The sequence below is a fragment of the Phoenix dactylifera genome, chromosome 12, assembly GCF_051530095.1.
Source record: "Phoenix dactylifera cultivar Ajwa chromosome 12, Ajwa_hap1_PhDact_Kaust_v1.1, whole genome shotgun sequence".
Classification (NCBI taxonomy): Eukaryota; Viridiplantae; Streptophyta; class Magnoliopsida; order Arecales; family Arecaceae; genus Phoenix; species Phoenix dactylifera.
This window is the reverse complement of record NC_143201.1, coordinates 4959024-4974821: the sequence shown is the minus strand read 5'-3', so window position 1 is coordinate 4974821 and position 15798 is coordinate 4959024. Positions and strand designations below refer to the sequence as shown.

Genomic DNA, 15798 nt, shown 5'->3' with positions numbered 1-15798 from the left:
CTTGAATAATAGGAATATAAACAAAAAAAAATGTACATTTTCAATGAAATGACTTGTTTTTCTGGGCAGTAAAGTATGGTCAAAGATTACACGGAGCAAGCAAAATTACACAAAGATAAATTGAAAAGATAGAACTTAATGCTACAACAATCCTGTCATGAATGCGCTATCCTTTAACATGGTGCACCACAAACTAGAACACTACTTGCCGTTGCATAACAATAACTCTTTTCTTCGGTGACATACACCGAAAAAAGCAACCAATGCCCACAAAATTCATGGACCTCAAAATCGAAACAATAGATATTATTATGCAGAGTTTTGAGTGTAGAACTGCTTCAAGATACATGAAGATTCTGGATCTCAACTTTCAAAGCTTGGAGTTTTTGCGCAACATGTGTCAACTCACCTTGAGTCATAAGCAATCGATCCATTCTGTGCTGAGCAGCCTCTTGGTAAGGCTTGCTGATGATCTCGACAAAATGAGTTAGTTTCTCAGTGCTATGCTGGAGATCCTTCTGCATGGCATCTTCAATTTCGCGTGTTAAACTATCAGCCACCCTTCTCACTTTCTCTATCGCATCCTTACGACGGGCAGGAAATTTTGATATTGCTAACCACCTATATGACAAGATAGTGAAATAGTGGCAGCTATCAGACAATTATTTTAAAGACAACAACAGCACCACAAGAAAATCTAATGAAAATAAGTATGTTTTGCTTACGGAAGTCCTCTTGGAACAGAAAATATGAAACATTCAAGATAAAAATATATATCTTCCTTAGATATGCATTATTTGTATTGTCATGGGCTGTTTTTCCCAACCAAAGACAGAAAATAGATTTTCCAGGTGCAGTTATGTAGGTGTTACTTGCCAACTGAAAAGCCTGAGCTAAATCAAAAAGATCTACCATATTGGTTGACCTAATTAACCATACCATACCTCTCACACTTAACTAATTTGAATATCTGGTAACATATCAACTGATCCTACGATAGGAATTGAAACTTCAAGTAGTTCTGCCGTGGGCACGGATGCAAAGACTAAAATCCATAAAATGATGATGGGGCAAGTTGAAGGCAGCTCATGCCCTGTACCACAGAAAGGCAACTGGTGCATATTATACAATGCGAAGATTACTGTTGAAGATTTTGACTTAATGGACATCACGAAGGTCCTTTCATTTACATTTGCATCTACGATCTCAAGAAGGCTGTCGAGCAAGAACACAAACACCGACACAGGAGAGCTAATTCACATTGAGGTAACAATTTTCAGCACATTTCCTTCAAGCCATAAGTAGCTAAAATTAGTGAATGAGGATAGTGGAGGTTCCAATGTTACAGACGTCGCGTAAAAGTCTTCGTCTTTGCAAAGGCTATAATGGACATGAAAGACTTTTTTCTGTGCCTTGCAATGCTTATTTCACTCCAAATTTTGTCCGTCAGGATCTTTGAATGTTGATCAAAGAAGTATCTGGTGGTGGTCCATGAAGATTGTGATTAGGATCACTTGCATAAAAATGTTTTCATTATGCAATGAACATTTGGTCCTTTATCAACTAATTTAACCTATCCAGGATCTCTTCTGATTCACCTATTGACTAATCATCTTCTTCAAGCAATTTCATAAGGAACCGATCAGGCAGAATTAGTGATCCACGAACATAACCCCTACGACATTAACCGTGTGCCACAGGCAAAATCTGCCACTTCAACATACAGAGATGGAGTACTCTACTTCCTGAAGGATTGTGGCCTCTGTCCTGCCAACCGAAAATCTACAATGGACAGTCTAGATGGAGGATCCGAACAGTTGATCATGATTTACATGATAACAAATGCCATGGAAGTAGGAAAAAACGTGATTTGGAAGTCAATTACTGGTTCATATCTTCACAGCAAGTGTTTCCATAGTTCTCCATATTTACTACTGGCCTCCACATGCACCAGAAATAATGAGCTTTTTGTTTCATAGTGATCCTTGCAAGGATGCTGATATGCGTCCTCTTGGCCTTCCTTATTCATCAAAAATGCAATCATCTCTGTCGGGCAACTAAAGGTCTCATATAGAGGCATGGTATAAGAAATTCACTTAGGTGACCATAGAAACTGCTTCATTCATGGTAAACGTAATTAAACTATGTCTATTTATCCTGCTGCCCACTTCCAAAATCATTTACTAAAGGGAGCATCTTTATTGGATGAATCACAGGAAGGATCTTGATCTCTTTGCTACTTTTCTGGGCTTGAGATGGCCGATAGTCCTAAGTAAACCTTAATGCATACCAAACCTCATGCCTCATTACAAATAAAAAGGCTGCTTGCCTTGTATAACTCTGATCCTGGAATTGCCTGTTTATTATGTAGGCCAGTTTGTTGTCGTTCCATTAACTACTCATATGTTACAATCTTTTACAGTACACATGCTCAATATCATGATGAAATTATCACCATGGCAGGATACCTTCCTCTCGTCCCCTTTTTACTTCAGCTTCATGCCTATTCAGCCAATTCGGCTGGTAACAAGATGGACCTTGAGTCTATTATTGGCTACCTTGTCAACTATAGAGACATACTGCATGGTTGACTGATAAAGCAGGGTACAGTTACATCATGGATAATGGATAATACCTTTGTCAATTCTTGTCAATGCGATCTGCCTTTGAGACCTTGACAGCATAACTCACTTGATAACCTATGCAGGTTTATTTTGATAAATAAATCATCATTCCGATAGGTAGCGATTCATATTCCATGGTGATACACACGCATGCATGTAAATATTCATGCATTGCATGCATGATATGTTTCACTTATCACCACTATCTATTTAGGAAACTTTACTTGCAAGATGTTTTTAATAGACCAGCTCTAATTTCTTGACAAAGTCACACTCTTTAACTCGCGCATCTACTACATTGTCGCATTAATGCAATAATGGAGGGAGATGGCGCATTCATATAGCGTATTTACACAACAATTATATATGATCTCAGATAAAGTTTATATGTTTAAGTTTTTCAAATGTCGCATGAACTCAAGGTTTCAAATACTGCCATAAAAGGATGGTACAAATGGTACCGTACAGTTCAATGCAATAATGGAGGGAGATGGCTCATTCATATAGTGTATTTACACAACAATTATACATGATCTCAGATAAAGTTTATATCTTTAAGTTGTTCAAATGTTGCATGAACTCAAGGTTTCAAATACTGCCAGAAAAGGATGGTACAAATGGTACTGTACAGTTCCAGCTGATTTCCGGCACCAATACACAGTGTACTGGTACAAGACGGTCCTGTATCATGCATCGATACCCAATCCTATTAATGTTTAGACAAAAAACAGGTATGAGGTCCGGTAGCTGTTTTTGAAACGTTGCATGAACATATTATAGGTTTCGTTTAAAACAAAGTTTCTAGGCTCAAGTTCATTTCCTTCCACAAAAATCTTGTCCAATTAAATAAATATTTTATTTGCATTTGATTCACGTTGCAATTTCTTGTGTCGGTATAGGACCAACATTGTTTCTTTTTTCTTTGTCTATTTTTTTGAGAGAGGGGGGGGGGGGGGGGGGGGGGTGACCATACCAGCATTAGAGTACCGGATCCCATTAAAGCTCTACAATTAAGCATGCTTGAATAAGAGTAGTACTAGGATAGGTGAAAATAAGAAAACATATTTGTTTTTGCTTTTATTTTCACTTGTCTCTACACAGGAAACATATTTGGTAGTCATCATTATTTGCATTTTTATGCAAAAGAAAATTCTTTTTCCAAGTTGAACATGGACATATTGCATTATCCATATGCGAATTGTTTATAATTTTTTAACCTTCAAATGTGGGAAGTTCTACGATTTGCTAACAATTCAGCTTATGTCAGCATCGATCAAAATGTGAACATATAAATTTAAATAGTTAGCTCAATTCTAAGATAGCGTCGTAAAGTTCACGAGAAAACTAGAGGAAAATAAAGTTCACAAGAAAACTAGAGGAAAATTCATATTTACCCGCCAGCAGAACAAAAAGAAAGAGCAATAAGATCTTCCACTGTGGTTGGTAGTACAGATGTCAGGAGAGAAGCAGAAAGTCCTGCTGCCCCTAGCCCACCAAAAGTTCCTAAAACCTGTGCAAATATGATTAATCAGTTTCTGATCTAATAAACAGAAAATAAAATAGTTCATACACGTAACTGGATGAGTAGGTAAGACATCGTCAATACAATCAACATCAAAAGAATTAACCTCATTATTTAAGATAATTATAAAATGGCAATTGCTTAAACTTGATATTGTATTAAGAAACTCTCTTCATTATAAAAAGTGAATATCAAGGTTTTAAATACCAGTACCAAACCCGTACTATTTTTTATTGAAATGGTATTGCAGCGGTACTGATGGTACATATCAAACTTGATAGATTCAAAAAGAACAAAAACTATTGGCACCCACCAATACGGTACCATTATTACACCGGTACATATTAGTACAACTGGTATAGAATTTTGGCGTCTCGGCATCCGTACTGGTGTTGGTTTCATGCCAGAACAATAAGGTACCGATCAAAGTATGCCATCTCGGCACCAAGGTCCACACCAATACCAGGCTATCATTGTGTCGGTACGGGGCTTGCTCAGCATACCGATACCATATACCGATACGGTACAGTATGCCCCGTACCGTCCGGTTCGGTACGGCGTACCATGGTACCAATTGTATCGTCCCATTCCGGTGGTTTTTGAGACCATGGTAAATATTAAAGCAGTGGTTTAACCGAACTAACAATAAAAGTACTACATGAAGAGTCAACATTTTAAGTTGGGCATGTTCCACATTGATAAGATTAAGAATCCATTTAGGAACAGGCCATGATAAACTCCAGATGTCAAGTGTTTGAGTATTTCTGAAATAATGATCAGTGGGCCTTTCTCCCTAGCCATATAACAGAACTGTTACTGTTACCCCGTAAAGCACAAAGACAAGATTTTCCTACAATCATTGTTATTGTAGATAGCCTTGCAATTCACTCCATGGTACAATCATTTGCTACATCCAGAAAATATAATTTTGGGGTTCTTAGAAAAGAACTTAAACAGTAACTTGCATCATTTCTGTGAGAAAATCAGTATGCAAAAGGGAAATTGGTGGTGCATAACCCATCTCATCCTCAATCTTAGTGCATTCTTTTTGGATTCAACAAAGAGCTAAGACACTTAACTAAAACAAAGGAAACTAGAAACTAATAAATCTTAAATGTTAGACAAAATACTATCATTCCCATCTTCCTTATTGACTCGTTGAAATCCACAACAATCTTAGATTACCATCCCCTCCAATTCCTATGAATGAGGCCAACAAACTCTAATTACAAGCTCTAGCCAACATTACAGTCAGTGGTAGCATGCTTAGTCACCTGAGCGGAAGAAAAGGAAAAAAGTATGGCATCTTCCATAGATTATCTTATAGAAAGATTCCATGTGGATAACTTCTAGCTAAATTTTCTAGAAATGTAGAAATAAACTAGTAATTTAACCAAATGCCAATTTTACGAGCAATAAAATGGTTGTCTTCCTAGCCAAGGGGAAAAAGTCAGGACATTGGTAATAGGAAGCAGAAATGTTAGAGGAAACTAAAATGGAGACCTGGCCTGTATTATACAAAGCTGAATTTTGAAGAGAATTTTCCCATGACAAGCACAAATTTTAAGCTGTTAGTCGTGTCATCCAAAGCACCTTCTGTGACCGCAATCAACAAGCATAAAAGTTCATTTTTTCAATTTGTTATGAAAAATTAATAGTGGCTTCCACAATCATCTATTTGTGAATTGTCATGTCTTGCAGAGTTAATCTTCGCCGAGTCTAAGGAAAGAATAAATTCAAGGTCTGAGATATTGGTTTCAGTTCCATCCCTTTTCTCAGAACTTTAGTTTCTGCACTTTTGGCAGTTCCGCTCCAAGTTTTACAGTTTCTGCTGAAAGGTTAAAAAAAAATATTCAAAAAAACCACTACCAAATTAAAACAAGCTAGAAAACAAATTACATCCACATTTTGAAATATGAATGCATTCTTTTGGATAATATCTGTGTATAATTTTGCTGGCTTCAGAATAAGGAAAAAATAGCAGTAATAATAAAATTACATGTCAACAAAAACATGTTTCATGTTATTACTGAGTGTCATATATCATGTTCCATTTTTAGTGTCATAGTTGATAATTTTTTATAGAGATTCTCTAGATTTTTCCACTATCTTTAAATTTAGAATATGAAGGAAAAAATGATATGGAAAATGTTAAGAAATTATAGTGCCCATAGTTGCTGTATTCATGAAACATATCAACCATATATGTAACTACAAGTGCTTAAGCATATCTATACCAAAATTTATATTTCTAATTTCAGATTAAAATTCAATGAAAAGTATAGTGCTCATATTTGTCTTATTTTTTGCTCGCTGCTCACTATTCTTTTAACAATTAATTTTGGTCGTTTCAGCCAGTTTTAACTACTTCCAGCTTAGCTTATATCAGCTCAAATCACATAGTTATCCAAAATTGGCTGAAACTCTACCAAAACTAATGGATTTTAAATCAGGGCATAAAAGTTTATATAGAAAAAAGTATGAGGACTTTCAAAATGCAACTTCAATACCAGAACCTAACTCAAATCTTTTGGATGTGCATTTTTTTTTTTTTTATACATGTAGATTTAATGACCCAAACAGGCGAGAACAAATAACCAAAATAGAAACAAATGTCCTAGAAGAAAATATCTAAATTGCAAGGGTACAAAAAAAATGTAGTTGTTAGCTAACCAATTCATCTCAAAAGCTTAAGCTGATAGGAAAAGAGTTAACAATTTATGTCAAGATTAACATCACCGTTAACGTGCATTATGGACCATGCACATGGAGGGTTAATGAAGGCAGGATAAACTAGAGTCAGAATAACATATAATGAGGAATAAATAAATAACTGAACTGGAGGGGATTTGATCTCATATCTCCAGCAAACCTAAGCTCTGTTACTAATATTGACTAACTAGTTAACCTCAAAAGCTTAAGCGGATAGGCAAAGGGTCAATAATATACATCAGGCTCAACAACAATTGCCTTAGTAAGCATTGGTAGCTTAGTTCAATACATATAGAGATATTTACTAAGAGAATGAACCGCAGAATGAGAAAGAAAAAATAATAGCTCATTCAGGGTTCCTTGGTTATAAACTTTAGCTAATAGTTAACTCACCACTTCACGAACTTCTTTTTCGATAAGTCTTGCAGCAGTGCTAGCATTGAACTTTTCTATCACCTTCATACAGAGCTCCTCTTCATTAACAAGGAGTCCATATGGTTCTGAAAGACCCATTCCCTTCACATTGCCTAAAGCCTGACATTGTTTGTTGAAGCATTCCATATACAGCTTCCCTTCATCAGCAATCTTAGACTGTAACCATTTTGAATAATCCCAAAGTAATCTCTGGAGAAAAAAATCAGTAGAAGTCACAAACAACTCAACCTAAAATGATACTGACTTGAGCAAGAAGGAAGAGAACAATATAAAGTAGTACAACCTTCCATAAGTATGCCTTCAGGTGAACTGTAATAAAAATTAACAAGTCTTCAGTAAGAAGACGCAAGAAATATTGAACACGGAATACAATTTTTTTAGGCATCGCTAAAAGATAAATAAGCATTTTCCTCAGCCTGCTGAAGAACCAAAATGATGGCAGGAGCATGTTCAGGAGGATCATGCCAGCCTCATAGGTAACAATGTCATGTTTTTCCCTTTTATATTCTTCTTTGTTAATGCATGCAAACACATTCCAATAGTTAGAAATCAGAAGTGACATAGAACATCAGTATAATCAACTTTTACAAAGAACTTTTACTTATTGTAAAGGCCATGTTCTTTATTTTATTATTTTCTTATTTTCCATTATTTACTATTAATAATACTCATTCTTATTAAAATGACATGTCTTTAATAATTATCCTGAAAAGTACAACCACATTAAAAAAATACATGCTAGAACTAAAGGAAACAAATTTTAGATAAACATTTAAACTTTTCTATCATTCTTCTACATGTGCTGTGGAGACGACAGGGCCATGACCTATTGTTTTATATGGGTAGCATTACCTTAGCGGATTAGCGCATTGCATGAGAAACCATCCAATACTTGCACAGTTGCACCCCAATTTTCATGCTATCAGAGTCATCGGCATTACCTCAGGCTCATTATGAACAGTTCAAAAGTCACTGCAAGATTTGTGCACCCAATATCCAATCTCCACCATAATGTGATCCTCACTTCCCACACTACTCAAGCATACCTTCACACATGTATTTCAATTTTCACCATCAGAATGTATCTTATCATAGAATTTAGGTGATCAGAGGTTATTTGTTCCCCAGAAGACTAAATATGCTCTATGTTTTTTGGGCAGTTGTCCTTAAGATGAATGGTTATTCAGCAAAGATCACCTTTTTCATTCTTATTAACTGCCCACATTTTTATTGGGCCCATCTTGTTTGTCAACAATCCAATATTTCCGCATTAAAGAAAATCTGATTGTCATGCTCAAGCCCAATAAAGCCGTTTGTTTCTATAATGTATGTGATAATCCTTGCTCCAAGACTGGCAACATGGTTTTCTCATCGCACTCATCGGTTATAGAGTCTCAAGCCAGATGATGCATCTGATATGAAGCATCATCACTTTCTAGCCAGTTGTTGCTGACACTTATTTCAGTTTAAATACCTAGCAAGTTTTAGGCTGCAATCTAAGTTGCCATAATCTGGAGCTTGTGCGGGATTAAAGAACTGAAACTTTAATTTAGATTATGGAAGCACTAAAAATTTTTGTGCATAAAATAACAGTAATTATCATGACTCAAATTATTATTGCTTTAGAACGAAATGCATGAAGTGGGATTCAGAAAAAGCAGAGAATGCATATACGTTTGTTGTTGAACTAAGATCTATTTTAACAATATACCTACAACAGTACAAGATATTAAATGTTATATGGAGATAAAGTGTTAGGAAGCAGGTGTGAGCAACGGCGTGACTTTGGAGAGTTTTCAAAGTGACTGAAACACCCTAGGCAGCAGACTACAACTACTAGACAGCCACTATCTCCTTAATTATGCTCCCTATTTTAGTCCTTACACTGTGCATGCCCTATAAGCACCTATATTCCTCCTGCTTGCAAGCATTTCCACTTCTTTGGTTGCACCTACTTTGTTCCTCTTCCTCCGAATGAATGCTCTAAGCTCATTTCTAGTCAGTTAAATGCACTTCTCTATCAATATCATAATTCCTCTACCCCATGTTTATGCATCGCACATTATCTATGGATCAGGGAGTCCCTTAAATTCCACTATTGATCATTTTTTATCTTTTATGGATCTCCTTATAGCCCCACCTACTCCATGAGTTTTTTTGAAGCCATTCTTTATTTGTTCTCCTATCACTCACGCACACTCTCTGAGGCTTCTTATTACAGAACAAGCATTCCTCAATCCACAAGTTCTCCTATCTTTTTCAAGACAAATCATATTTTAGAGGCACTCCTTGTTTTCTTCCATGATCTTGTCCAATCACACTCATTTTATAAATCTTTTGCCACCCACGCCCATCACAGCCAAATCTACCTATGATCACTTTGCTTGGTTTCTGACTGATGTCTATTTTTCAAGCTTCAGTCATTCCTTGCGGCCATTAGTGTTTACTGTTAACTGTAAGTCCCAATTTCATCAAGACAGTTTTTAGCATTTTGAATGGCATAACATCATGGACAAGGAGAACGTACACTTGGGACCAAGGTTGGTTGTACCAGTGCATACCGCCCCATACCAAGCATACCATATCATACCAGTACCAAACCAAACCAAGCATACCGACATTGTAACAGCACGATACCTATACGGGATCCAATACCAAGACAGTGAACCTTCCTTGGGAGGTTCTCTATCATGACATTTACATTACCACTTGCCGCAAGTAGGTGTCCAAAATAGATATTCCAATGATTGTGACGTGCGCTATATATCATTTGCTCATTCTAGTACCGATAAAAATTATGGCAACATCTTCATCCAAACAGCAAAGATAATACCCCTGAATTGCTATAATCTAAGTTCCCATGTAACCACCATTTAACCTTTCTCACACCCTAAGTAGCATTTGATGCCATCATAAAGCAGATTATAAGTTCAAACTGACTAGCCATGCCAGTTTTTACATCTCAAGCATGTCATTATCATGATGAAATTTAGGAGTTATAATTTTGTTTTGGTGCTTTTCTTGTGGCAGTGCAACTATGCTGTATGTCAATGACACCGTTTATGTGGATGGAGATATTTTTACCATCAGCCTATTAGAAACAGCATCTTCAGGCTTCAGCAATAGATAGAGAGAGGCCTTGGCTCATCCTGTGATTTTGTGGGTCATGAGTTGAGTCTTTCAAGACATTATAAGAAAATAAATTTAACTCTAATCTGCTTGCTTAACTTCTATTCAAACCACTGATACCCTAATGGAGTTCCAACTGAAGCTTCATCTCAAGGATGGTGTGTTTCTTTCAGATCATAGATAACAAGAGTTCATGGGTTGCCTCATTCATTTCAAGCCTATGAGACCAGCATTGTTCATGCGAGGTAAGGACTATCTCGATCATGCTCCTCGCTCAACCCACTATGTTATGATACATCCTATCAATATCTCTGAAACCATTACTTCTGCTCTTCTGCCTAAGCAGTAAATCTTCATACTTGCACTAACACTGATTGTGTTGATGACTTTGCTGATTTAAAATCTATTAGTATGTACCACTCTCAAGCAAGGTTTGCCGTCTCGGTACCGAATCCCGTACCGGTGTCACACTAGCATAGTATCGGTATGGTACGGTACGAGATTCTTTTGGCATACCGAGTGTCGATACGCCATCGATACACTCAGTATGCCACCGGTACGGTACCGTCCAATACCGTCCGGTTCGGTACGATACGATATACCATGCTCTCAAGAATTTTCTTAAATCTAGAAACAGTGAATTGCTCTCACCTTAGTCAAGGTTGAATATAACAGTGCAACATCACACCATGGAGGCTTTTGGGTGTCGCTAGCTTACCTTTGACATGGGTTCCCTTTACAATTGTAGCCCCTCAATTATGATAATTAGCACCTAACATAGGTTATCAATAACCAAGACTTTTATGAGCATACAGAGGATATATTATATCACCTCCTTCCATTCTTCATTCTTCACTTAAGACTAACAATGGCACTTTTTGCAATACCTATCGCATATCTATCAATGATTGATCCATGCTAAGTCTGATAGGAGTGGTTGAGTATGGAATATTACATTTGTATTTTTGTCGATCATGTATGTATATCTCAATAAAATTCATGTATATGTCTAGTGCTCGGATACTACAACATGAGTAAACTAGCCCATGGATATTGCATTGATATGACTAGATTTCCCTATAACAAAATGATTGAATTGCAATAACAACGACCCAATACTTATCTTTTAGTTTTAACTGAAAAAAGAAGACATAATGGCAGTAATTTATTGTTTTATGTTGCTAGACACAGAATTGATAAGGTCAATAGGGACAGGAAAAAATACTTGGGCATCAGAAAGAGCTGGACTAATAATTTCATTTTGAACGGCCAAAGTGGCAGGGACAGAACTGGATGTCTCTCCTTTGAAAGCATATGTCGAAATCAGATCAATATTTGACAACCGAAGAGTGGACTCTAAAAGCTTCAGCACCTGGGCTTTTGCTGTCTCAATCTGCATTAGTATCAATATAAATTCTATCAACAAAAAAGTAGAAAATAACAGACTGATACATAGTAAATTATCTTACACAAGTAGAAGCCAGGAAAAATAAGATACTATAAATTATGACTATTTAAAAGGAAACATACCAGAGATATAATCTGTTTCTTCCATGAAATGCTCTCACCTTCCATCTTCACAGCATACTCTTTTACACTGCTAACAACTTCCTTGATTGATATCAAGTCCTCACTGGCATTCTCATATTCCTTCTTCATTAATCTATCACAAGAAGTCAGTAAACGGTCGGCAATTCCAATTGGTGTTTCAAGCTTTAGCCTCACTCTCTCCATTCCAGTGTCCGTCGATCCATCCAAGAAACTAAAGAGGAAGTTCTCAAGTTCATAAAATCTGCTGCTCATCCAACCAGGATCATTAAGCAAAACTTCTTCAGAGTTTCTTCCATCATAAACTGAAGAAAGCTTTGCTTCCAGTGCAGAACGTGCTGCGACAGGAAACAACTTTACATCTTCTATATTAAGTAGCTTCTGCACATTCTCTTTAACAAATGTTGTCGCCTCCTCAAGCTATATCCAAATCCGAAAATGGAAACATAAGTAAAAGATTCATATAGAAAATACGACAAATTATATGCTCTGACAAAACAAATAGCCCAGCAACATTTTAAATAACTAATTGAGAAATTTAAACGGAAGAGACATTTTAAATCAAACCTCACTGGCATTCCGATAGAGATCCAGTTTATTTAATACAAACACAACTTTTTTCTTCCACTGCTGTACATATAGGAGAAAGGCAACCTAGAAGTTGCAAAGACAAACCAAGTGTGGTTAGCTACTTCAACAGAAAATTATTAGTTAAATATATAATTGCTTGCTTGATAGAGTATTGGATGATGAATCTCTATCCAGGTGAGAGCATCAATCGGAACTAAAACATGGAATAAGAGAATGAGGCTAGATATATATAAAACATTGTTGGGAAGCTAAGCATTTGCTGGATACATCACTAATGTCATATTAGACCATTAGTAATGTAGCAACGTTTTAAGATGAGGATGCTACATAACAACAAGGGAGTGTTATTTGCATTTGAATTATGTTGAGTTGCAGATATTACACAAATGAAATGTCATTTTCTATACACTAAAATGCTGGAATTGCTGGAGTCATTGAAAAAAGATTATGAAATTTCTCCAAGACTAAATTTATTGAAAGAACAAGATGAGAAATTAACATAATGTCCTGTCACATCTAGTCAAGGCCAACCTAATGAAAAGCATTACAATAATGTGTATAATTCCAGCATCAGTCAGCTTCACAGTGAATGACTCCTATTGTGCTTAATTGTGGTGAATATTTGCTTAGAGAGGATGCATCCCCGTCAACAATAAGCCAATCAAATGCTATAATAACCATCTGACTTCTAATCCAGACTATTATTAACGTCTTTCTAACATTGATTGATCGATTGAAGTAACCACCCATAAAGTATTATATCTAGTGACACATATTGTGGCTGCAGCCTATCAGCAAAGTACATAAGTGAGTGCCTTTGTGCTGTGTATCCATCCATACCAAAGATTACCTCTTCATTGAGCATGCATAAATGCTGATATGTAGCAGTATTGGCTTGTGTCCTACTATCTGATTTAGATGGAACTGACCATCAAGAGAAGCTTATGTTTCTCTAGGGGTTTAGGAACTCTTTGCACCACTTTCTTTTTCTTTGATGAGGCTTTCAAAGCTCATTAGACATCATAGCATAAAGTCATTATTCTGCATTGGATCAAAAATTAGAAATGAAGGTACATACAACATACAATTTTTTCATAGTAATATCATATTGGCTTTTAGTAGATGAGTTTCCCATAGTGATAGCAACATGTGTATGGTGCATAAAATATGTTGTTTAATTCCTATCATTTTCATCATGAAGTTTAATCTTATTTACTTTACTAATTTGTAGGCTACTGGAGTGATGCTTATCTGTATGGCAGCTTACTTAAAATTACATACATGTTCTAAAACTGCAATTCAAACAAATATCTACTGTAATTTCTAAACTTAGATTTATATAGGTTATTAAAACTTATGTTTGTTTGCTACACATAATACACTGGTACAAAGCAACTAAAACTGATTTATATTTATAAAAAGGCATAAAGTAGCATTTCATGACATGCTAGTTGGCAGCATGTGCCAAGTGTCACAGCACATACATAGTATGCCAGGCATTAACTAAGAACACAATACATGATACTTTAATTCTTCTTTCAAATAACTGACAAACATGTTTTGGGGCATTGAAACCCTTGACTGAATCATTTGAAATTTTGAATATCTTACATCTGGAACAAGCATGTTGGAATTATTGAAACCAATACAAGTAAAGAACAATACAAACACAAAAACTAACAAAGGATATACTTTATCGTACTGAATAAACAAAAATAGATTAGCAGTAATTAAAAATTAAGTGTAGACCATCACAGAGAAAGCCTACCCCATCATAGGAAGACTAAAAGATGCTAACTAAGATATGCACAGAGGCCAGATTTGCTAAAATCATTTAATTATGAATGAATTGTATGCAAAACAGAACTAAGACAAAAAGAAGACTTGCATTACTCTCCTCGCAAACATTAAAAAAAAAACTACACATGTCCCCTTAATACTTCAGTCTAACATTTCACATACCATTTGTATAGCTATTTTTGAGGACCTAGAACGTGTGTTTAGTCCCACATTGGTTGTATGCTGGGATATCTCTACGCACTTATATAAGGCCAACGAACTCAAATAATAACTTCTGCATGGCCTCTTTAGGTTTCTTAGGTTCACATATGGAATCAGAGCGGACCCAACCCATGGCCCATTAGACTAATGACATTGCAATCTGTGCCCTTTTGGGGCTGACCACAGGCAAATTATGGTACTTGTGATAAGATTTGATTGGACCTGAACCCTTAGCCTAGCAAGAACACCAAAGCTTAAATGGAGGGCGTATGTGAGGACCTATAAGAGCATGTATCACTATGTTTAGTACTCCGATATAGAGCCAAGGAACCCAAGTAACAACTTCTAGCTAGCCTTTTTAGATGAGGTCTAGGTCATTAAAGCTATGGCACCATGCCTAACTTGAGCCTGATTATACTTCTCCTAGTAATAGCGTAGGAACTATATGTACAACTAGTTTCAACTTCATAAATTACCATACATCCATAGGGATATGTGGCTGAAACAAGGAATAGGCATAATCATCTATGTGAGATTACAAGACACTTGGATAAGCAGTGGGAATATGAATAATACCTATTTCTTATATTAAAGGTATAATTTAGATGAACATCACTATCATGAATGCCACCATGACCCACTTCTATTAAATGAACATCACTATCAACTAGACCATGAAATCATCACTGAGTCATATAATCATGTGACCACATAGAAATTGCCATAAAAAGACTTAACCCAAATGTCTTTTCCTTATACTTTGATTTCTTGTGGCTAAGGTAAGCCCCTTAAATAATTTCTCATGAAATCATAGAATTATGCAAATGATTGTTAGAGAGAAGCCTTATAAACATAAAAAGCTAATGAGATAGAAAGACACAGGCAAGTTCTGACATCTTTTTTCAAAAAAAAAAAAAATAGTATATCCTATGAGATCACATAGAAGGTTTAATAATTTAATTAATAACTAGTCCATAAGTTTACAGCACTTGGTTGGGAACTAAGTAGAGATAGCATGGAAAGAGAATCAGAAGCAGTTACCCAGTTAGTTACTTTGTTTTCATAGAATTCTTTGTCTAATATTGGAGACATCATGTACAGAGAAAGTTAGATTTTCTAAGAATATTTTACTTTAACATATTCAGGGTGCTAACTAGCTCAATTGCTAAAGTCACTAGGTGTTGGATAGAGTGACTTGGATTCAAATCCCACTATCACCCCAATTTTGGTTGGGCT

At 36.0% G+C, this 15798-nt stretch overlaps 1 protein-coding gene across 1 annotated transcript in view; it reads right to left on the bottom strand.

Moving 5' to 3' along the window:
- Positions 1 to 37: 37 nt before the first annotated feature.
- Positions 38 to 15798, bottom strand: part of FZL (FZO-like protein) — a 31429-nt gene continuing 15668 nt past the window's right edge. Inside the window, exons 6-11 of the mRNA XM_008784952.5 lie at positions 12538 to 12624; positions 11953 to 12390; positions 11648 to 11815; positions 7252 to 7482; positions 4019 to 4134; positions 38 to 621 (exon numbers count right to left, since the gene is read on the bottom strand). Coding sequence (XP_008783174.4) covers positions 339 to 621; positions 4019 to 4134; positions 7252 to 7482; positions 11648 to 11815; positions 11953 to 12390; positions 12538 to 12624 — 1323 coding nt within the window. The 3' untranslated portion in view covers positions 38 to 338. The remainder of the gene's footprint in view (positions 622 to 4018; positions 4135 to 7251; positions 7483 to 11647; positions 11816 to 11952; positions 12391 to 12537; positions 12625 to 15798) is intronic.